Below are 24565 nucleotides of genomic sequence, written 5' to 3' on the forward strand. Positions count from 1 at the left end.
ATACTTCGGGTTTGGGTTAGAAAAGTGCCGGAGGAGGTTCGTATACATCAAAGGTGTATTCATTTTAGCCTAAGGTAATATCAGCGCCCATCAGCAACGTCGATCAATTTTTTCAGGCGCAGATTAAACCAACATGCAGGTAGTCTGTTCTCCGCTAATTTACGGCGACGTAAGGAATAACCATCCGGTTGAATGGAGTCGGTACATACTGTGTCGTATCCGCCGGAGTGGCGGTCGCTGGGATTGGTCGAATGTTGGTACCTACAACCTACAGTTTTTATTGCACATCTCACAGTGGCTTATGGAATACGAAGCTGTCTTCCACTCTTTGAGGTTACTACTCTTTTCTCCTAATTATCATTTATTTTTGAAGAGCATGGTCACAAACATAAAAAGTGAATGCAAGCGATGAATTCGAAAGAGTAACAGGAGAATATGGGAGAAAAGAGAGAAACGTCTCATTCGAAATCATGCCAGGGACAGTGCCAGTCTGATGAGGTGAATCCCAAAGTATGTAAAGATTTTGGTGCAGGAACAGGCGTCTAAAGACTAACAACCAAAGAAAGGACAAACAATGGTGAATGCTCTTCAAGGCGCAGTATGCGCTAGCACAGTCAAGACTCGCACATCAGGCACAAAGTGACCGTCATACTGGGTCTGGGGTGAGATTAAATGGCAAAAATGTACCTTCAGCTCCATGTGCCACGCATAAAAGTGTCATAAGTACGCAGGGAGCCCACAATGGCAAGCAAACACAAGTCACTGACTGCGACCTTAGGAAGTCCCAGTCCAATAACAGCCTTAGCGGATTGAGGAAAGCAGATCCCTCGATAGGAGATGATCACCGGTTGGTGAACCAAAAAGTCGATATCACAACCGATGGCATGTAGGGCTGAGATTATGGCGAGGGAATGTTCATCAGCACCATACTTCTGCTTCTTCTCATTCCACACTATCTCTCCACGCCCATCCGAGACTATGCTAACGTCTATTACGGTTGCACGGCGACCTCGAACAGCGATTAGGTCAGGTTTGATGAACGACGTAGAAGTAGGGGTTCTCAACTCCTCGAAGACGGTGTACCCCAGTCGACGGAGACGTTTTGCAAGTTCCTACTACTACTACTCTTTTCTCCTACTATTCATTTTCTCCATATGGTCGCTGCTGTGCTCTATGTTCAGCGAGACTCGTTGATTATGTTAGTGTGCCAAAAGAATTAATCTAATTCAATCAGTACGTCGTAGTCCGCATGCTTTGTATGGCCATCGGATTGAATTGAATTCAAGCACTGACTTTTTAGAATTGTCGATGAGTAACGTGATGTCCACTTAACGGAGAATAAATAAGTTTGTTGGTATCACCTGGATCTCTCCAGAATCTGTGATGCCATACTTGTTCGAAGTGATTTGACAGCTTGTCAGTTCAAATGTATTCACTGGCTGGGGTTGACCTATGCAGCATCGGTATACCTCGACTGGCCTTTTTTTGTGCGAAGGTTGTTTGTGTCGGTGAGAACCAAATATCTGTGCATGTGGAAACATTTTTAGTGATAACCTGATTTAGATACATTCGTTCGAGCCCCTCACTAAATCTAACGAGACAAGGTGCTTTGTGCCGTAACAGCTGTTTAGAAGGAAAAATTTAAGCAACTAACTGGTGTTTCTTCCGAAAGCGGCGGCTGAAATACTGGCAAAAAGACCAATGTACAGCGAAAAGTATTTCGACCATAGCGCTCTACGCGTTTTGGTAATGTGTACTCTTCGTCCAAATTGGTATCTGTAGTGATCACACTGCGAAGTTATTGAAGAGTAATGAGATGCAGTTACGTTTCCACACGAGGGAAGCGTGACTATGAGCACTGGTGAGTGCGGATGACCCTTGACCTGCGTCCTCAATGTTCCGGGATCTTGATGTAACTCAGGAACTCAGGTTTAGCCGGTTTACCCCTGTTTGTGACAAATATTGAGGTATTAGATGGATAATTATCTACCGCGTTCACATTACCGATGCAGATGGTGAGAAAAATGACCAGTCGTCACCGGGGGGCGAGATGGACTAAGTGGTTAGTGCGCGAATTGACTGACCGGAAGGTCCGTGGTTCGAACCCGACCTCTACCTCTCGACTTCCCCTGTCTAGGCTTGGGCAACCTGGCAGTATCCCAGTCCTCTTGCTTCCTTCTGGTGGCATGGCAGCTAGGCACTGAAAGGGCACGACAGCTGAACGATTTTTATTTTTTTATTAGTCGTCACTACTCACTGCTTTTAGCAGCTCCCATTGTTTAATTACTTCATTCTAAGTGCATCGCATAGAATCGCGTGACTTGGCGAATGGGATGCATAGTTTGAAAGTTGGAGCAACCTACGCTTCTGACGTATCCTATATCCAAAGTCGTTCTTATCGGCATGTCTAGATTTAGATATTCGTCGGACGTCCAAGTTGCATTTGAAGAATTTGACCAAATTCCTAAATTGTCGACTGGTTTTCGTGAATGTTTTCAATCTGATGCGCTTTCCTTTTATTGGAATATTGTGCTACTTTCACTGAAGCGTGTCAAGAGGCTTCGCGCCCTGTTTCCTCATTTTGTCTAAATTGTCCGTCTCCACATGTTTTTGACTTGTCCAATACGCCATACCTATTTATCTATAGCGTTTCCTTATCCCTTTTTGGGGTTGTAGGACGTGACTGTACCTGCCACATGTGGTGAATGGTAATACGGAATACAGAGTTGTTTTTTTGGAAACTAGTTCAAGTTTAAAACATTATTTATCGTGTTCCTCTCTCATCTACACTTCTGGAATCTAAATGGTTTCGTTCTGATTAGTGCTTGTGTAGAGGTTTTTCGTAAGACAATCTTTTGATCCTTTGAGCGCTATTCTGGTTTCCGTGATCACATACGGGAGCAGTCCATGTTTAATTGGGGGCAAGCGTTTAGGCTGCCCTATTGGGCTCGAGGCTGGCGAGCTTCTCATACTCATCGCTTATGCTTTTTGTACGGTGTCTTTTCATTTACCCGGTCTTAGTTGCTGAATATTTGAAAGATATGTCGTTTTTCTGAATATTTTTGTGCAGGTTGTGAATTCAAGCTCGTCCTCCGAACAGTTCGGGCGCCGCCGAATTGATGGCGCAGTCTTCCGTGGAAACATTCGGGTCTATCTTCAAGTCGATGCTGTCTATCAAACAGGATGAACTTAAGGAGCGCATCGTAAGTATTTTTTCGAGGCTTGCAATCAATTATAACATCTTTTCAGCTTTGTTTGCCTTTCGAAGCCAAAATGTTCCTCAACAACTCACGCATATCTTTCCTTGATGGCTTGCAAACATTTTGCCGTCTCGAAAAGGCCTACTATGGTTTACAGTTTTTGGCTACCGGCTTCCTATTCCCGCGAAGAGAGGTAGGTGCACACGCATCCCTTGATCGGAATAATCAGGATTATGCAGCCTCTTACCAGTCTTTGCAAACGGGATTCGACCAAATCGCCGACGTCGCTCTGCTGGATCAGCCTAGTCAAGAATATCGCATAGCCATGTGTTTGAAGAACATTTGTCTGGTTCGCTCACGGTTGATTTCTTTGTATCCTTTGAAATGTTTGATCCCGGTCGTTTAATCACTCCGTCTTTCGAAGACCATATAATAGCATCCTAATACCTTGATCCCTCAGTATTTGCCTCAATACCACTGCACTAGAATAAAACTAGAGTATTTCCTGTGAGCTCTTGATTCCTACATTTTACATAGCTACCGCTCGGTGGATGAAAATCCTCTAAAGCTGTTGATGGAATGTGCTTCTCTGTGTGTCTCTGTCGAAGCCTGGGAACAAGAACTGTCCTTCCCAAATGATGATGTGACTGTTGCGCTGGAGCCACTAATCACAGTAGTCTGGTATCTACGTTTTCCTGATCTGGATTACTGATTTAGTGCCGAACTAGGGGTGTTATCAAAACTACTTCGTGCACAGTCACGCATCGCAGATTTGCATTTCATCGACTCGCTTCTGTGCATTTCAAATGCATCAGCGAAACTGGAGTCCGTTTATCGCATTTTCGATCTCCCGGTAAGTAGATTTTTTTCAGCATTCTCCAAGTGATCTCCAATATGTGTAATTTTGTAGTTCTGATGGTAAGTTATCTAGATTTCTACCTTCAGCATCCAGTTTTCAGTCAGATCATTGCAACTTAGCTCACCGTGACCCGAATAATCCCTGTCGGGCCCCACACAAACCTATGACTTTGGAATTGTCTAGAGTGGATCTTGATTCCTACATTTTACATAGCTACCGCTCGGTGGATGAAAATCCTCTAAAGCTGTTGATGGAATGTGCTTCTCTGTGTGTCTCTGTCGAAGCCTGGGAACAAGAACTGTCCTTCCCAAATGATGATGTGACTGTTGCGCTGGAGCCACTAATCACAGTAGTCTGGTATCTACGTTTTCCTGATCTGGATTACTGATTTAGTGCCGAACTAGGGGTGTTATCAAAACTACTTCGTGCACAGTCACGCATCGCAGATTTGCATTTCATCGACTCGCTTCTGTGCATTTCAAATGCATCAGCGAAACTGGAGTCCGTTTATCGCATTTTCGATCTCCCGGTAAGTAGATTTTTTTCAGCATTCTCCAAGTGATCTCCAATATGTGTAATTTTGTAGTTCTGATGGTAAGTTATCTAGATTTCTACCTTCAGCATCCAGTTTTCAGTCAGATCATTGCAACTTAGCTCACCGTGACCCGAATAATCCCTGTCGGGCCCCACACAAACCTATGATTTTGGAATTGTCTGGATAGAGTGGATATAGTTTGTGGCGTAGACAATGGTTTCGGGCTGGCGTTTACCTGTTCCACATAAGTGAGCTCGAGACAGCTCAGTGATTTAAACCGCGAGGTCACTCGTTCGAACCTGACCTCTGCATCTCGACTGCTGCTGTCTAGGATTGGGCAACCTGGCTGTATCCCAACCCCCGTGCTTCTCCTAGTGACATGTCAGCTTTACGATAAAAGGGTGTTACAGCTGAGATCACAGTAGGCTGCAGTTCGACCGCAAACACAGACAGCAGACAAAGACTGGAAGCGCGCTCTCTCCAGTCCAGTGTCTCGGGCAACGGTTGACGCTAAAAATTAGTATATCATGAGATTCATTTTGCTACTGCTCTCATGAGTCTCATTCTGATGGTATCGCTTAACTGCTTGTATTTTACGGACTGACCGCAGTCTTTATGGTCTTATTTTTATTGGACAGAGGATGTGTCGACCACATTCTCACACTCCATCGGGCGATGAGGCGATCCAATATACACAGATGACCCACAACCTTGGTGTTCCTTGACTTCAAGCGTGCGTTCGATTGTGTTGATCCATAACGGCTTGTAGCTGCACCTGCTCAACGTGGGATCCCCGTCAAGTTGATGCACATAATTCGGTTCCTGTAACCACATACCTTGGGGGGTGAGAGTTTATGTTGAACTTCACAAGCTTCCCTACAACAAGTGTGGTGTCCATTCTTGCCAGACTGTCATCGATGAGGCGAACGCTGGAAAGTCTTCAAAATCCAAGTGTTCCAACCGTTACTTGTGGAAACCTTATCAATCCAGAGTACTTAGGCAACATCATCCTCATCTTTGAAGACGAGTGCCGAAAACAGGTTCTCTTGAATAAGCTGATAACCTTGTTGCCATCTTTCGGCACGCGCCTCATCACACGTATAAGGTACGGACTCATGCTTCACCACGTGAAGCATGTGCAGCGCATGCCGAAACACCGTCCACAAGACGAGTGTTGTTCTCCGTACCTCCTTCAGAATGGCGGAAACCGTGAGATCGACGACGTATGACCTGACAGAAGGGTGTGGAAAAGAGGAAAGGTTGAGGTAGACATGCTTCAATCACTACTGGCTATTCAACATGGCGACAAACTAAGTGGCCCCAAAGTTTTGTGCCATTCTATTTTGTGTTGATGTTGCAAAGGAGAACGTTTCTCTAACCAAGTTTTTGTTGCGACCGATCGCCAATAGCGCACAAGCCCTTTAGTTAAGGTCATCATCCGGTCACCTCAGCACCGCTGTTTTGGAGCTCGAATTGAACCTATGGAATGAAGGTTGGAAGTTGTTGCAATACCTCGTTTTTGACCCGTGGATTAGCATTTAGCTGTTTTATTCGATGAGGGATGTGCCGGCGGTGACGCGAATGAAGGGAAGTTGGTTCGCAATTCACCCTGGTGAAGTTCCTACAGTGGTATATACTTTTGTATGCTCAAACTGTGCAGCTTTTCATGCTTACGGAAGGCTTCTTTTTGAGACTGTTCGGCCATTGCTACCGACCATTTGTTCTAAGCTGGTGAGCCACGAAAGGTAACTATCCGAGTGCGTTCTTCGGGGAAAGGGAATTATCGAAGAAAGTCAAATAAGATAATGTGTCTGGAAACAGGTTGTTAAATAGAACTCATAGAAGGACTCTGTGATTGGTTATAGCTAACGTGTTTACCCTGGATTCTTATAATGTAAAGTACATTAGTGGCACACTACAACAACTTTATCTTGATGCTAAGGTGCACAAGTCATCATCATCATCGACAGCATGACATCAGTGTTCAACACCGGTGCTTCACTGCCGTATTGCACAAATATAATTAGATATCAGGATAAATGTTTTTGAATTACTCCAGAAGTCCTCTCGCGATATCTTTTCAAGGGAGACCCTTCTGAATAGCATTCACTACCAAAATGGGTTAACCACCTGCTGTCTCTTTATGGCTTATTGCTCACACAGTCAGTCAGTCAAAAATTTATTACCATCAGTTCTTTTTCATAATACGCTTCTCTTTTTGTCAGTATAATCGTGGATCGCGCACGCATGCCAAGCCACCTGCATTACTGTTCTGGCTCACCAACTTTTACAACGTACTGCTGACAAAGTATACATTATATTGGTTCAAAGTACTCAGTGACTGCACTTCAAATTCGGATGAAACATTGGAAGTGGCCGGTCTAGAAAACCCAAGTCTTGTTACTAGGTAATTTAACGTAGTCCTGATAGTACTCATCTCGTTTGATGACTTTTTGTCTTGCATAATACATCAAGAAAGCAGACTGCTATACTTTGACATTTCGTCTTTACCTTGTAAACCACGCTCATTGAATGCGGTCAACTTTTAATGAGTAACTATGAATAAAGTGGTTCAAGTCAAGTGATTAGAGCGCAAATCTACTGACTGGAAGGTCCCGGTTCGAACCTGACCTCTGCCTCTTGACTTCCCCTGTCTAGGTATGCCAGCCTTCGTGCTTTCTTCGGGTGGCATGACAGCTAGGCACCGAAAGGGTGTTACAGCTGAACGACTTTTTTATGAATAAAGCGGTAAACAGTCAAAACAAAACGATTTCTCGTTTCAGAAGGGCTTGGTAAACAATCAATAAGTTGATTTGCCTCTCCTTAAGCCAAGTTGATTGTACTAATGAGGATTTTTTGTGCCCATAAGGTTGGTTATCATCATATCGCTGACGGTTAGCTTTTTCGAGTTAGGCATGTGGAGCAAGTCTCTGAATCACTTTTTTGGAGTCTTCCCGATGGCTAGTGGCTTGATCATGTTTTCCGATTGATGTGGCTAGTTTTCAAGCTTGCTTCTTTATACCGATCGATTCTTTAGTCAGCTTACTCAACTAGCAAGGCGCTTTTACGTGAATATGGTTTTGTTGCGTGTTTTACCTCTCAAGTTTGCTTGCCTCGTAGAAAGTGAGAGTGGCTGAGCGAGTGATTAATGGTGGCGTTCTGAGTGTGTGACTTGAGGTTTGAGTGGAGGTGAATTGCTGTAGACAAGGTATTGAACAGGTATTCTAAAAATAATTTGCATGTTCTCTATTAGTAGCCGAACAGGTGTGATCTTCGCATTAAACAGTCACCCTGACGGTTAGCGGAGAACATGGCACTTCATCGGGATTGTCGAGTCGCATACACGTCAATAGCTTTTCTGGCATCCACTGATCGTGTGGAGCTTTAAAAACTCGAATTTAGTGGTAGGCGCACCGATAATCCTATCGTCTCTATTCAATTTCACATTTGCTCTATTCTTTGCTGTTTTAGGGTCATCAACTTCCAGAATCGGACAAACGCTCTTTACGTCTCTGTGCTCTTTGATGCCGCCTGCCAGGATTACCCCTATTTAGGACATGGTTTTGTCTTACCAGGGACGGCAGGCGATACACCAACTGGTGTGAAGAGTTTTCCACCTATTTTCACTGCTCCTTTAGTAAGTTCGCTTCATAAATGACCGGTCAGGATTGTGCGTCCCGTCACACTGGGTCTAATTATCCTGCAGTTTCCCCTACATTCCTGTACCGTTTTTTATTGGTTTTTGGTGTCCAATTAGGAGTTCTCACTTATTCATTGTAGTTCTGTTCACCTCGGATTTAAGACAGCTGATTAATGGGTTCGGATGGTACCAATTATCACTATTCCAAAGAGGCATATTTTGTTTCGCCGAACTACTCATAGTGCGATTGTACACTTGTCTTACGAATTCATCAGAGTTCAAACGAGTATCCTCGAACCTTTGGATGAATAAGTAATTCGGATGATCTGATTCCGCATTTTATTTCCATTCTTTATTCTATGAGCGGTTCGTAACTTACAACCACGGTGTGAATCCATCCTACTGATTTCTCACTACAACCTCGTTGTCGTTTTATTCTTCTTCGTTCGCCAGGGTTCTTTGCTTCCGGTCGCACAGGTATCATCCGCTCTGATGCAAATCAGTGGAAAGCTAAACACGGGGGAATTGGCAGAATTCAACAAATTTCTGTACTCTTACGACGAGAAACTGAATCACACATACTTTATACAGAAGCTCGAATATCGTGTCTATTTGGTGATCGTTTATAACGGATGTCGGTCTCGAAAAGATCGTCAAGTTTCGGAATTCATCTCTTACCTTTCTGGCGTGATTCGTTTGACTGCATTGTCTGCTGCATTGCGTTCTCAGTGATTATGATAATATTTATAGCGAACGAGCGGGTGTGGTGGCTTTCTTTTCGAGAACTTATTACCAGATGCCAATTTCTTCCTGCATTGTACAAATTTTAATGTTTTTGTCTTTTTTGGATCAATATATTATTTGAACGAGACATATCCATTTTAATAACTATACCGATAGTAACAAAATCTGCTCTCAGTGAACTAACTCCTAGCTCATGACAAATAAAGACGGTTCAGTGTGACGCAGCATGATTTGCTTTAGATTACTTCAGTAAGTCTATATGCAACCAGCGGCAAGATCACTATTGTTTGAACTGTTGAGTGACTTGAGACATAGGTAACGTACTTGGTCATCGTCAGAGACAGCACCATGAGTGTCAACACTGATGTTTCACTGGCGTACAACCATCAAGTTCATCTAATTCTATTTGCGAGGGGGGAGATAAATGGCTCTATGGTTAGGGCGCGAAATCAGTGATCGGAAGGTTCGAACCCGACCTCTGCACTTCGACTTCTGTCTAGGCCTGGTTAACCTGGCAGTATTCCAGCCCTCCTGCTTCCCTCGGGTCGTATTGAGGCTAGGCACCGGAAGGGTGTTACAGCTGAATGGTTATTATCTGGTAATTCTACTTAAAGCTTTGAAGTGAAAAGTAAAGAAGATTGGATGAATGAAGGAGTCTTGTGCTGGTTTATGTAAAGTATACGCATTCTAAGATTTGCAAGTTGGTATGTCATATCTATTCAGCATACATGAACCATATCTTGGCTATCCATTACTTCATGATTTGGATAGTTTCTTCACATCATCTCATCATCCGATTTGTGAGATGCATGCCCGAACTGCTGCAGTAGGCATTGTTGAATTTACCTGTTAACACAACTCCTTAGTAGGTGGTAATATTTTCTCATCTCTGACTTACAACCTGTTTCGCTGAGAAGGAGGCTTTTCGTTCGCCAGAATATTTCTAAAGTAACTTGCTCTCGCGATGTGTATTTATCAACTTGTAATGTACTGGTATCTCTGAAAAACCTACGTACAGTACTGCGGTAGTGTTTTCACCCCTAAAAATGAATTTTAAATCTTTGGCTAATTGCCAGTCTCATTCGCTTTCTTCCACTACGGCGAGGACGCTACTGTTGGCTTTAGAAAAGCAAATGGAATACGTGTATTTAGGTGCATTAGTAGGAGATTTCTAATCACGGAACAGCTCCACAGTGATTTTTGACTTTTCAGCACAGACAAACTTCACTTGATCGAAATGCTGCTCGTAGAAATCCTCAGCGCGTTAACTTAGTGCACTTTGTGTGCATCTCAGTAATCTTGCCTTGGAAAATTTGGGAAATATTTGGAGAGCCGACTATGCATATCCTAGTATAGTCGGTAGCGAGATAATTACATGTAGACGGAGCTCGTTCTTAGACCGTCTTCAGTGTAATGTAGTCAGATGCTCCTGAATCCGAGCTATGGAACACTCGTTTTCTCAAAAACGTACGGATCTTATGTCACACGGATTCACCGTTGGTGCGCATTCGCGCTGTGGAACTGGGTTTCCATTCCCTCGTTTTCACACCGCATTCAAACGACTCACAGCTTTTTACGCCTAGCCAGTAACCGGCCGAATTGTAGGCGGATTCCTTCGTGTTCGGCTTGATGTGACCTCTGACCGGCCCGCCCAAATCACATGAATTTGCGCTTGTTCTCTTAGTGTGATGTCGAGAAAAAAATCTGGTTTCTCGTTTTTGAACTTTGTTTCTGAGTTATATGAGGGCACCTTCACGTTTTCGACACTTGCCACTTTCTGCAATGCACACCAGCTAACTTGAAAGTGATTGAAGATATCCTTGGGTATCCTGATAAACGATAGATAGTGAGCACAGCACCTTTTTCATGGTTGGTTCTCTCAGCCAAAGCATCACAGGTTTATCTGATACCAGGAATCACCTTCAAAGGTTACGCGAAAATCGCGGGTACACACTCTTGACTGACACCAGAGTACACGCAAAAGAGAAGACGCTAAGACAGCGATGGAATACCTGTTTGTTTATCACAACTTCAGTCCGAAATTTTTACGAGTTCTTTTAATGAAGAATCGTCGGTGCGCGATATCCAGTCGCCACGTTGTGTAATGTCTGCAGAATCCGAACACCCAAATACCCGGATACTCAGAAACGTAGTGTTGCTCCATATTCTCACAAGTTCACAGACAAGGCTGATTAACTGCAGCAAGACCGTTCTGGCAAGGTATTCCGGCACCAAACCATTGGGTTCCCTTTTTTCTTTTCAACATGCTGGATGGGATCCCTTTTTTCTTTTCGATTAACATGCTGGTTGCTACTGTCATCAGTTTTTCAATGTTCTATCATACAGGCCAAGTAATTTTATAGTTGATTAAGGCGAGTCCGATTGATGCTATCTGGTTTCAAGCGGATGACGCTGCACTACATTGCAACCCTATCGTGTTCATTTGTAAACAAAGCATTAAAGGATCGCTGGGTTATCAGAGGACATTTTGCTTGACGGAGATCAAGTCCCGCGTTGCAGTTCGTTAAGGGAGTTGAAGCGATGTGCACGCGTGAACGAATCAAGAAGGCTCAGCGAATGGTTGTGTAATGATCATAAAAACGACTTTGGATGGAGCGATTATTAGTTCTAGATTAAGGCTTTCCTACTGACAGAATTCTGGAGGGTGTTCTAAATGTTTACCTTACTTGAATGACCACTTAAGCTGGAGGGTTAGGTGTGTGAACTACCCAATTAACTGTTTCGGTGCTGCTTCTAGTGGTTTCTCAGTACTCCGGTTCGATGGGGTTTTGTCACATTGTCACCATCGGGATTCAAAACAGTAGGACATCACTTGAGCAACATAGGACTCACAGAGCTGTTTATGTGGCATTGTAAATGATCAGGCTGCACAGTTTTCCGTATTGGTCTCTGAGACAGACCCCCTAGCAACGTAATACAACATATCTTGCTTCGGTCATTCCAATCATACAGGGGTTCTTGGCCCCCCATTAGGTATGATATGGGGGACGGCAGTCTGGATCCTTGTTGATTTTTTGTACTCAGGTTCAATTTAGGTCATACAGTTTTTCAAGATGTAATGCGAGGAAGGTCTTCCCACTGAATTCACTGTTGCTTTGGTATGGGCAGAATTCATACAAAAAACATTGCATCTGAAGGATAGCGGAAGTCTACACCGTTTTATTGCTCCCAACGGTAGCTTCAACTGAGGTGTGTTGGACACGTGTGGTGTATCATACGTCATTGTGTTTCCAATCTTGATTATTAACAACTTAAGATCTGTGCTGCAAGTACGAGTACATTAGTTCATTTGGGTCGGTTGAGGTATATTACTCCCATCCTCATTGACGTTAGCAGATGCAGTAATCACTCATACATACATAGTCATTAGAATAAGCACCAGATGTATTGCAGTGAAATCAGCTTCCTGGGAATTCAGTCATACTAAACTGTTACTGTGCGCTACATGTTAGAAATCTGAATGAAGCTTGCTTAAGCAAACAGCCGTGAAGCGAATTCGCCTGTTACAAATGGCCTGTCATTTCGCTTCTGAGCGTCATGTATACGCAGCATTTGCTCCGAAGCAGCTTGCTAAAGCACACATGAGAAGGCGAGTGGAAAAAAGTTCGAGTTGGATAGTCAGTTAATCTAAGATTGGTTTGTAGTGTAGGAACAGAAGAGAAAAAGTAGCCTAACTCACTGAGGAGGACTTTTCTGGTTTGATGGTTTCAAGTGACTTCGGTCACTTAAGTTATTCCAAAAGTTATGACATTTTTGAAAGGCCATTTTCGTGGACACGTAAATATTTTGGATACTGTATAATGTGGTAGTTGCGTGTGTTAGAATTCGCTTCTGCAAACATGACCAACTGAATGCACCAAGTGTGTTGGAGTCAGATTCATTGGCAATATCACAGACTGCGTACACTCTAATGGGCTTATATGCAGTTGACTGGAATCGCTCGTTGACACTAGTCTGGTCAATGAACGCCTGTGCATAGTTATGGTCACGCAAACGACTCGAGCAGAGCCGCTGTATGTGAACTTACAAAGTCGATAACAACTGAAACAAATGAGGTCGGTGGACAAACTCGCAGAGACCTATTGAGATCCGTCAGGCAGCCTAACTATGATTGCATCACGTTGGACAGTAGCTCTGTTTTATAAAACAGGTGATCGTGTCGTTTGCCGATCCCTTTGCGTTTCAACATAGCACCGCACAATGACATACAAGCACATGCCAGGTGCCGCTATGGAGGAACTAGTCTGGTTGTAATGAAAAAGAAACATGTACATGTACATGGGTTGACGCAAATACACTTTAAAACTCGAGTACGTAGATGTTTTTGAGATACTTATGAAGAAAAACAAACGTCCTACCTTCGTTTGGAGGCCGCAGTGATGTGATAGTCCAAGTGACTCAAATTTAAGCTTTTAGGGCACAAAAGGTCTTATTATTTTACTGTGGTTTGTTTAGACCAATCACTTTTGTCTTTCGAATCAATCATGACCTAGAGTACTTCACAGGGTCCAGTAGAGATTTCCGGGCCTAATTTATAGGAAAGTCCTTTTTCACTAGGTTGTTTTTGGCCTGTTCTGAAAACCGGTGCTGACAAGAATAGATCCTTTATTTTGAATTTAAACACCTCGATCTCTGTTGCCCAGAAGTAGTGCTACTACCTGAACCCATGCACAAAGATTCCTTGATCTGTTCTCATGGGTACAGTGCCTCAAATAGCTTGAATTAACTAGTTCAAGCCAAACAAGGGATCTGGTTATGTTTCGTTCAGATGGAATGCCGTTTGTGCATGCAAAGGCAAACCCTAAAGTGACAACCATTTGTTATAGACGTTCTTACGTACCCAAAAGGTTGTAAGAAATTCGAACGCGTAATTCACTGACCTTTATGTCAGTGAACTTGGTAACATCAATCTGGAGCTCAACCTTATAAACGGAGCGTTGTTTTAGCAATGAAATCAAGCACTTCGTGCTATCCCCCAGACCAATCTGTTGATAACACACTGCATACTTCGTAATAGGGCAACGGCTTGCAATGTGTTTGCTTTCAACGGTACAGAACCGACCCAGAATTCTTTGATATCGTATAACATGTCAGCTACCGTTACCTCGTTAGGTTGCTGGAGACACTCATCGAGCCCTCGAGCATGTCTCTTGTGTTTGGTCGACTGTCTGACTAACAAGATAGGCGAGACTTATGGTATTGTTCAAGTGTGCTACGCCCTTATGCAGCTGTCATGCTACCCCCAGCGTACTCGACATCGGTCGACTATATTTAAGCAGCAGTTGCCACAATGGGCTTGTTGAAACCAACTGGCATCGGTTAGGGGCGTGTGACATATATGCCCAGTGCCTCGTTTTGGTGCCCGACTGACTGATTTCGTAGCCCTGCTGTCATCAGGCGGGCGAAATCAAAAACTGGAATGCAAGCGGCCGGACGAGTTGTTTGCCTAATGGCACCCGCGGAATAGACCTCAGAGGTCCTTTCCTTATTGATTTCCAACAGAATACGTTGTATACCCTGGAATTTAGAAAAAAGAGAATTGGGACAGATTGAGGCGCCACTACAAAAAACTGATAACTGAGTGAGTTTGAGACATTGGAGCTGAGCAAGATACAAATACGTGTCTTGAATTACACAGAAGAATAGACAGACAGTTGGAGGGAAGGCTACTCATCAACGACGCTTCCAACAGTCCACCTATGAATCGCCGGTGATTTCGACAAGTTCGTGGGTGTCAGTACTCGCTAGGTACTTTAACGGGCGTTCGCTCGCGCTGAGGACCTCACGTCCTGTATGAACCCAATGAAACTAACCAAAGTAATAGTGCGTTTTGGGGACCGTGCGGTTGAAGGCCGCAGGCAGTACAACCTTCTGGATTGATGAACCAAACTCTAATATGTTCGGCTACCAAGCGAGGAATCGGTCAGCTTTGGACACACGAATGCGTGTCATGAGCGGACGTACCTGCATATTATGGGTGGAGTGTCAGTTACCGAAATACTCCTTGCATCTCCTCACCTTGTGGGTCAGACTTCTTTTTATCAACTAATTGCAGAGCACCTCAAGCGGAATTCCTTTCCGGGCCTCAACAACCAAAACATGTCTGATACATTGGCCCTCGCCTGCAGCTCGCTTCCACGATTCATCCAGGTATTCCCATGGTAATTTACTAGAAAATTTTTTTTTCGGTGTTCGTATTGCCGCCCAGTCAAACAACCGATGCATAATCGCATCCGCATTATATCGATTTCGCTAACAGGCATCGACGGCCTAGACTTTGCATTTTTTCAGGCACGTGCTCTGTCTTCGAAACACCTTACAACTCCAGTTCACCGATTTAAACGAGTCAGGATACTTCACAATTCATTTTCCGGGTATCTCGTGACTTTGAGGCGGACTCTTGGTACTTAGTATCTCGCGGTTGCACATAGCCCTAACGGATTCCAGCAAATCGTCGTCCGCGTGGTATTCGGCTTACTGATCTGAATAAGATTGGTGCGAAGTGGGACGGCAGTGTTTAGTTGTTGTGGTGTCATATGCTCCGACGGTTTGTATCTCCGAAGGTGAAAGATAGTTTGCGTCAAACACTCCCAGTTGCGTGCGGATTTGATATTGGCAGCAGATCCAAGTGAATCCTCAACTGAATGTATTGCATCAGGCCGCCCCATGTTTCAGTTGGTACGATATTCAACATAACCCTGGAATTTAGAAAAAAGAGAATTGGGACAGATTGAGGCGCCACTACAAAAAACTGATAACTGAGTGAGTTTGAGACATTGGAGCTGAGCAAGATACAAATACGTGTCTTGAATTACACAGAAGAATAGACAGACAGTTGGAGGGAAGGCTACTCATCAACGACGCTTCCAACAGTCCACCTATGAATCGCCGGTGATTTCGACAAGTTCGTGGGTGTCAGTACTCGCTAGGTACTTTAACGGGCGTTCGCTCGCGCTGAGGACCTCACGTCCTGTATGAACCCAATGAAACTAACCAAAGTAATAGTGCGTTTTGGGGACCGTGCGGTTGAAGGCCGCAGGCAGTACAACCTTCTGGATTGATGAACCAAACTCTAATATGTTCGGCTACCAAGCGAGGAATCGGTCAGCTTTGGACACACGAATGCGTGTCATGAGCGGACGTACCTGCATATTATGGGTGGAGTGTCAGTTACCGAAATACTCCTTGCATCTCCTCACCTTGTGGGTCAGACTTCTTTTTATCAACTAATTGCAGAGCACCTCAAGCGGAATTCCTTTCCGGGCCTCAACAACCAAAACATGTCTGATACATTGGCCCTCGCCTGCAGCTCGCTTCCACGATTCATCCAGGTATTCCCATGGTAATTTACTAGGAAAATTTTTTTTCGGTGTTCGTATTGCCGCCCAGTCAAACAACCGATGCATAATCGCATCCGCATTATATCGATTTCGCTAACAGGCATCGACGGCCTAGACTTTGCATTTTTTCAGGCACGTGCTCTGTCTTCGAAACACCTTACAACTCCAGTTCACCGATTTAAACGAGTCAGGATACTTCACAATTCATTTTCCGGGTATCTCGTGACTTTGAGGCGGACTCTTGGTACTTAGTATCTCGCGGTTGCACATAGCCCTAACGGATTCCAGCAAATCGTCGTCCGCGTGGTATTCGGCTTACTGATCTGAATAAGATTGGTGCGAAGTGGGACGGCAGTGTTTAGTTGTTGTGGTGTCATATGCTCCGACGGTTTGTATCTCCGAAGGTGAAAGATAGTTTGCGTCAAACACTCCCAGTTGCGTGCGGATTTGATATTGGCAGCAGATCCAAGTGAATCCTCAACTGAATGTATTGCATCAGGCCGCCCCATGTTTCAGTTGGTACGATATTCAACATATTGCAGTACATGGTCGCCATCTTCGAACACTTCAAGGAGCAACCCAGATGACTTTAAACACAAGCTTAAAGAGCAGTATGTCGATCAAAGTGGTGCGTGGACATCGGATGACTGTACGAGACAGGAGTGGGACGCGAAAATCGTTAGGTCCACTGGTTCCACCTCTACACTTTTAAGAGGGTCTTGATAGTGGTATCCCTCGTTACAAATCTAGGAACTAGGAATAAAATGGGCCGACCGCCAGTCTTCGGGAGCATGAGAATTTGTCAGGACGTCAGTCGCATTGGCCAGGTTGTTGTGTATTGTCTGGCATCGTACCCATATTTATCTGTTGCCGAGAGAGTCACCCGTGAAAGTCAAGCTGTTTTTTCATGAGTGAGGATGCACTGACCACATCGCCTTACGACAGGCGCTTGGACACCAGTAGCCAGCATGTTTCTTATCAGTAGGCTTGGATCAGCTGTTTCGGACCAAAGAAATCACTTGGGATGGTAACTTGTTTTACTATCTACTTGATGATTACGTCTGTGATGCTAGAACGCGTTTTCCTTCGTGGTCATTTTCTGAACCATTAGTAAACATATAAATCCCTCATATGAGTTTGTTTCCTCCTGTGGTGGTTGAGTCTTGGGAAGCACTTTGTCGCAGCGTATTGCGTTAAGTTTCATTACATCGTCCCTCTTTTTTCCTTATCTCACGCAGGTCATGGAGCCTGCTGCGTACGTTCTGTTTGATGAGTTATACGACGTCATGGATAAATTCCAATCAATTTTTGCTTCCCGCAGCTCCATATCAGTCCGCTTGTTAGGCCGGTAAGTTTAGCTTACACTTTTACATCATTCTGTGGCGATCCGAGTACAAATTTCCTCCATAGCACTTGGATTTTTTTGGTAAAGTGGTCGGTATGTTATCAGAAAACACTGGTTTTCTGGTGGTCGTTGGCTTGTTCGCTGAGCTGGGCAATTTGATTGCAGACGTTTCATCACCAACCGAGGTGACATCATCAGTGCGTTATTGTGGAGCGTAGGAGTGCGTAGCGTTGGGTTGGTGGTTGTGCGTTGGGTAGTGTTGTGCGTGTGTTAATATACATGCTGCTAGCAGAGGATGACCTTTGATCGCGATTAGTTGTTTGGTCGGGCGATTCCGTTGGTTACTCCGTTGTCCTGTGCCCTCATTCGCCGATGCCCACGTGACCTCTGAGCTTGGCATCCCCTGCCGTCATAGTCTGGTCGATGCTAGAGCAACCTTTGTCCTTTCCAGTCCCGGGTTGTGACCTTTATTGATCTGCCTCCAAGGAGTTCCTTGTTTCGTTGTTTGTGAGTCCAATATTCGGTCCTCCTTGAGTTTTCCGGTTGAGATGTTGGTCTTTTGCACGTAGAGGTGCGTAAATTGGGTCCAGTTCGATGCACCGGTTGATCGAATCTGCCGTGGAGTACCATGCTTCCAGAAATTCTCTTCCGTGTCTCGTGCCTCCGTATGCCAAAATTTTTGCGTCTTCCAAGTTGAATTTGTGGCCTTCCTGGTCCTCGTGTATGGATATCAAGGACAGGGGGTCATGACTCCTGACGGCCGTGTTGTGTTCCTTTATTCGTGTGCATAGTCTCCTCCCAGTTTGTCCGACGTAGAATTTGTTGCAGTTGAGTTGGTATGTCACATTGTTCTTCTTGGTTTTGTCCGGGTTCTCCTTCGGTCTAGAGATTAATTTCCTCGGGGTGGCATTCGGTTTGTGGGCCACGAAGATTCCTTTTTGAGCCAATAATCTGGTCGCGAGTTCTGATATATTCTTGATGTAAGGCAGGACTACCCGTCTGTTGGCTTGTTCTTGCTGTTGCCGTTGTTGAGGTACCTTCTTCTTCAAGCTTCTCTTGATAAAATTCCTTGGATATCCATTGTTCTGGAATTCTCTGAATAGATGGTTTTCTTCCTTCTTCCGCAGTTCTGTGGTGCTGCAATGTGTCTCTGCCCTCCTCTATAGAACACTGGTTTTCTGTTGGATCTCTTCGATCGGAACCGCCGTTTACCGAATGACCAGCGTTGTAAGCTGCGGGAAATCACATAGTCGTTTATTTTCTCTTCAATCTGTACACCGCGGTGATCGTCGGGGGCGGGCGGCGATAAAAGACTACCCATCAAGGGTCAGCAGAAACTATCTCTGTCAGTGATCACCTAATGGTGGGAGGTTAGCCACTGTCCTCTCTAGACGGCCTTTCGAATTTGGGGTTGATGTAGATCTGTTGTTATTTTTGGTGGCGCTAAAATGGATTCAACAGCTTTTTTGGTGAAGCCCCACCCATCTATTCGGACGACTTTGTAAAACATCTTAAACGGATTTTGTGCAGATCACGTCGCTTTGTTGTACTCGGCAGCATGTGTGTGTCAAGATGGAATGCCAATAAACGTGCGTCTAAAGTCAAATGGACGACTTTGTAAAACATCTTAAACGGATTTTGTGCAGATCACGTCGCTTTGTTGTACTCGGCAGCATGTGTGTGTCAAGATGTAATGCCAATAAACGTGCGTCTGAAAGTCAACTTAGCTACACATTCCCGAATGCGAACTCGTTGGTACTATCATCTTTACGTATCTCCAAAATCCCAGACTCTTCAAGGTACAAAATTTCGCTGCATTTAGAAACCGTACAGAATGGATTGCAGCTTTAGCGAATTAGAGTTTCCAAACTTTACATTTACTTGCAGTAGGTTGGTATAGACCCAAAGACTAGCTAACATAGTTCTTCGTTTATCTTACTGTCGCTTTCTTCCGAAACATGACTCACAACATTGGTTGACCGTAAGTAATCAAATGAAAGCAACGATCACAGTCGTAAGATGCGAGCTTTTAGCTGTAATTCGGTTGCACTATTCGAGCCAATCAGCTGATTTTCCCCCTGATAAACAGGGGCCAACCAATTTCAAAGGCGAAACGCTTTTGCACCCAGTGCCTCTACCTCACACATTGTACATCAGTTCACGTGTTGAAATATGTCAACGGCCGCCAAAACGGACAGGAACGCCACAGAACGTCCACCTGATAGTTTTTGTCAAATCGCTACCCGGTCGACTGCTGACATACAAGGTTAAACTCTGAAACTCGCCTCGTCAGCTGCGAAGCACACTAGCCATTGGACTGATCCTCGCAATCACAGCTCACAACTTTTGACGTTCGATAAGGCTCAGCTTTTGTGCACAAAACGTCTATAATTAGTGCTGAGAGTCATACATCTCATTCGTATGTGGGATGTAAATTTTTGGTGTTAAGAATGCAATGATAAAACAGGAATATTCCGCTGTATTATGCCGATTGCTGTCGGCTCACTCGCCAGTTGTTCGGCTTAAATGGACTTCGTTTCCATCCGGCGTCCGTTTTGTGGTCGATCCTAGAATATTTATATTTGATCGCCTCTACGATACTAGTTTCATTAGTTTTCTGCTAGTCACTGCAACTGACACCGATTGTGTTGGTTTACTAATTGATTCTTATGCGACTAGAAATGAGCAAAGTTGTCAGCGTAAAGTATTCAGGCTCTTTTCAGACAAACGGTAAATAGTCGCGTTCAGAATAGTCCGCATTGTCTCTGAGTTGTCCTAGGAAACTGTCCAGAAATTCGCACCTTTGAAGATTGTGCAAAAAATTTGACTGGTTGCTTGTTTGTTCTTTTTTTCTTACCCATGCCATACAAATAAGCCCCCTCCCCCGAATATTTCACCGAGAACGTGAAGTTGTGATCCCAGTGGTATGGGAAAATTGATATTTATTTCGCAAGTAACCGTTGCCTAGGCTTTCAGCGAATTCTAGCGGATTTGACTCTTTTCTGACCATATTAACCGACACACTGGACCGACACTGTCCTACTTGCTGTTATGAATCTCTAGGAACAAAACCGGTCTGAATTCCTAAAGCCAACTCGTCGCCATTGTGGAAGATTTTCGCAACGCCTCATTGAAGTCTCAGCCGATAAGCAGTGAGGCTTTTCAACTAGCGTGAGCAAGTTATTTTCCTCTTGTGGGATATTCCGCCCCTTATGATCAAATCACTCTTCTGTGAAATGCCTAAAGTTATTTGAAACGGTTTACTTGTGTCTTGAGTTGTCATTTCTAGGTTTCTAGGTTTATTTGTAGTGCATCGACACAGGCCACTAGCGTTAATGGTACTGAGAAACAAATTACTCTGATGTGGCGACGTGACCCATTAGTTTATCCGATTTTATCGCATCCCAACTAAATTGACCGTCTTCTTTGTTCAGCAGTTTTACCAACCGTGTGACCAACTCTCACAAGTTGTTTGACAGAGCATCACTGTCCACCGACTTGAAATTAGGTATACATAAACGGGACTACTGATATAACTAGTGTTGCAAAGCAATCGATCGCGTTCAAATGATATAAGACTGCAGACCATAACAGAAACAGGCGGTCGATTTATATTTGATCGCCTCTACGATACTAGTTTCATTAGTTTTCTGCTAGTCACTGCAACTGACACCGATTGTGTTGGTTTACTAATTGATTCTTATGCGACTAGAAATGAGCAAAGTTGTCAGCGTAAAGTATTCAGGCTCTTTTCAGACAAACGGTAAATAGTCGCGTTCAGAATAGTCCGCATTGTCTCTGAGTTGTCCTAGGAAACTGTCCAGAAATTCGCACCTTTGAAGATTGTGCAAAAAATTTGACTGGTTGCTTGTTTGTTCTTTTTTTCTTACCCATGCCATACAAATAAGCCCCCTCCCCCGAATATTTCACCGAGAACGTGAAGTTGTGATCCCAGTGGTATGGGAAAATTGATATTTATTTCGCAAGTAACCGTTGCCTAGGCTTTCAGCGAATTCTAGCGGATTTGACTCTTTTCTGACCATATTAACCGACACACTGGACCGACACTGTCCTACTTGCTGTTATGAATCTCTAGGAACAAAACCGGTCTGAATTCCTAAAGCCAACTCGTCGCCATTGTGGAAGATTTTCGCAACGCCTCATTGAAGTCTCAGCCGATAAGCAGTGAGGCTTTTCAACTAGCGTGAGCAAGTTATTTTCCTCTTGTGGGATATTCCGCCCCTTATGATCAAATCACTCTTCTGTGAAATGCCTAAAGTTATTTGAAACGGTTTACTTGTGTCTTGAGTTGTCATTTCTAGGTTTCTAGGTTTATTTGTAGTGCATCGACACAGGCCACTAGCGTTAATGGTACTGAGAAACAAATTACTCTGATGTGGCGACGTGACCCATTAGTTTATCCGATTTTATCGCATCCCAACTAAATTGACCGTCTTCTTTGTTCAGCAGTTTTACCAACCGTGTGACCAACTCTCACAAGTTGTTTGACAGAGCATCACTGTCCACCGACTTGAAATTAGGTATACATAAACGGGACTACTGATATAACTAGTGTTGCAAAGCAATCGATCGCGTTCAAATGATATAAGACTGCAGACCATAACAGAAACAGGCGGTCGGGCGGTAAGGGTGGTCATATCGAGTTCCCGTAAATCTCTGTCACCCGCGCAAAGGCAGGAGCGGTGCCAGAAGAGAAACATGAAACTTCATGCTTGGGCCCGATCGAAATACGCATGCTTTTACCTGGTGACTAACTTGCTCTTGAGTTTCGTTTTGCTATTACTTAACAAGCATGAGTGACGAGACCGCAGATAGAATGCCACAATGTCCAACCAACTTTACACAGAGATTTTATCCTTCGGTGCGAAAATGACCTGGTGGTCGTCCGGAAATTGTTTTCTGAAGAAAATGTCTACGGTTACAGCAAAGAACAACTTAGAAAGTATCAGTATCAGAAAGTATCTGTTCTAAGGGTGAATAACTGTATGTAAGCCGTTAGCAGATAGCTTCACCTCATTTCAAATAACTCATTCAGACCACTACCGCGACGAGCGTAGGATGTCTCAATACTGCTTTATTATCGATACGTACTGTTTGCTGTGCGCATACATCACTGTCATTTTCAACAGTCATGTTTGATTCCTTTCCAGTGTTTCTGCATTCGAACGTGACTGTGACCTGGTGGAGATCATCTCACCAACGAAGAGAGACGCACTTCCCTGTGTTCTCGTAGATGTCAAGTATCTTCCAGATGCTCAAAAGCACATTTTGTCCAGCGAAGCGGCCAGAGATCGTTTAGTGCAGTTTCTTGGGGATCTGTCCTCAAAACCAGACCAGAAACGCTACACACTGATTGCACTCGCAATGGTTTTCATGGATGGTGTGGACCTGAACTTGTATCGATCAGTTGTCCAAATCACCCGTCCCTATGTCAAACACCTCTCGGTATTGTGAATTGCTGAAAGATTTTTACGTTCAAATTAGCAAATTTTCTCATCACTTTTCCCAGGTCTGATCCATCCTATTTCGTCTGATCATGGATCATTTTCATACGCTAGACTGGATCAGGGTGACGTGTCCCGAAGTAAGCATGTTTTCATTGAAGGGAACAATGACGAAGCAGATAACGAACCACCGTAAGGTGCCACCGGCTACCTGAAAAATGATACGACTTCATTATCCGATTCAAATATATGTAGACTGTGATCTTTCCCTCACATAAAACAAGCCTATGCCATCAACCGAAAGCATGCGGTTTGTCACTCCGTAAACGAATGAATGTAGTTTTGGCATCCCACAGAGACGTTTAGTAGTGGCGTGGAGTCCTCTTGAAACCGTTCTATTGGAATGAGATTGCTTCGTGTCAACAAACTCTGAGAACAGTCGATTACAACTCACTAGAACTATGCATTTCGGAATAATTCGAACCTGCAGGCAACAGCTGACAGTAGGATCAGCGTCTAGCAAAGATAACGTTTGCATGTTAATCCATTCGTGAAACTTCGCAATAGGCAGGCAGAATAACTGCCACCTGATCAACAATCAACCAACTTACTCAAGCCATCTATGGCTATGCACATTGTCAAAGAGAACATCGCTGAGTTGGACACAGTACCCTCGCTACACAGAAATCATTTCCGTCTCTAAGACTATCACGTAGAAGTATATGACATCCACAAATTTCAGACTGCCTTTCCTTCCGTATTACGGGAACCCCTTTAATACGACCAAGTTCGCCTGGAATCTGCGTGCTGATATGCAAGGAATACTGTACAACGGTAACTCACGGGGATTAGATGATTTTAGGTATAGATAGTCAAAGGAAAGTTGGAGCAATTAATGGAGAATGCAGGACCAGTGCAAAGATGCGGACCAATGTGGTACCTTAAAGTTCGCCGGACACTGCACGTTTCATGCGCCTCAGCATCACTCAACTCCAACCCAAGCACTGATGGACGAGATTATAGCCACGGATGCAGTACATAAGCCACCAGTCGTACAACACGTTTGTGCGTACTGGTGTAATGCAGTCACCGTATAGTCCAGTTGCTTTACTTAAGGTAAGGTTAGAAATCCTAAGCGGTACTCCAGTGATACTACTGATCAATGCCCAAAGTTAGCATGTGAATTCCAGCCCAGATCAGCATCTGGCAAACCAGTCTGAAGCATTACATCGACATTGTCGATTTGGTAACTTCCGAAAGTAACACACCATAAAGAACAGGAAGTGTGTCCGAGGGTACATAGCTTGGCTTTGGATTTGAAAATCGCCTGCTAGTAGGTGATGCGACAACTATGCGGGAAATGGCATTCCACTTTTCTGCACCTGGCTAAGCGGTATATGTTTCAGCCTCTCTGCC

At 44.2% G+C, this 24565-nt stretch overlaps 2 protein-coding genes across 2 annotated transcripts; both read left to right on the top strand.

Moving 5' to 3' along the window:
- Positions 1 to 1426: 1426 nt before the first annotated feature.
- T265_15308 (hypothetical protein) lies at positions 1427 to 23170 on the top strand (the record flags this gene model as incomplete). The annotated part of the gene is made up of 12 exons (XM_009177498.1): positions 1427 to 1508; positions 3085 to 3203; positions 3250 to 3393; positions 3430 to 3572; positions 3738 to 3881; positions 3918 to 4053; positions 4160 to 4416; positions 4453 to 4588; positions 6820 to 7001; positions 8066 to 8231; positions 8688 to 8962; positions 22856 to 23170. The coding sequence occupies 12 exons, from the start codon at positions 1427 to 1429 to the stop codon at positions 23157 to 23159; spliced, it is 2088 nt and encodes a 695-aa protein (XP_009175762.1).
- An 881-nt stretch (positions 23171 to 24051) lies between these two features.
- T265_10970 (hypothetical protein) lies at positions 24052 to 24246 on the top strand (the record flags this gene model as incomplete). The annotated part of the gene is made up of 1 exon (XM_009177499.1): positions 24052 to 24246. One exon carries the CDS (start codon positions 24052 to 24054, stop codon positions 24244 to 24246), a length of 195 nt encoding a protein of 64 aa, XP_009175763.1.
- Between the last annotated feature and the right edge of the window lie 319 nt (positions 24247 to 24565).

The sequence above is a fragment of the Opisthorchis viverrini genome, assembly GCF_000715545.1.
Source record: "Opisthorchis viverrini unplaced genomic scaffold opera_v5_434, whole genome shotgun sequence".
Taxonomy (NCBI): Eukaryota; Metazoa; Platyhelminthes; class Trematoda; order Opisthorchiida; family Opisthorchiidae; genus Opisthorchis; species Opisthorchis viverrini.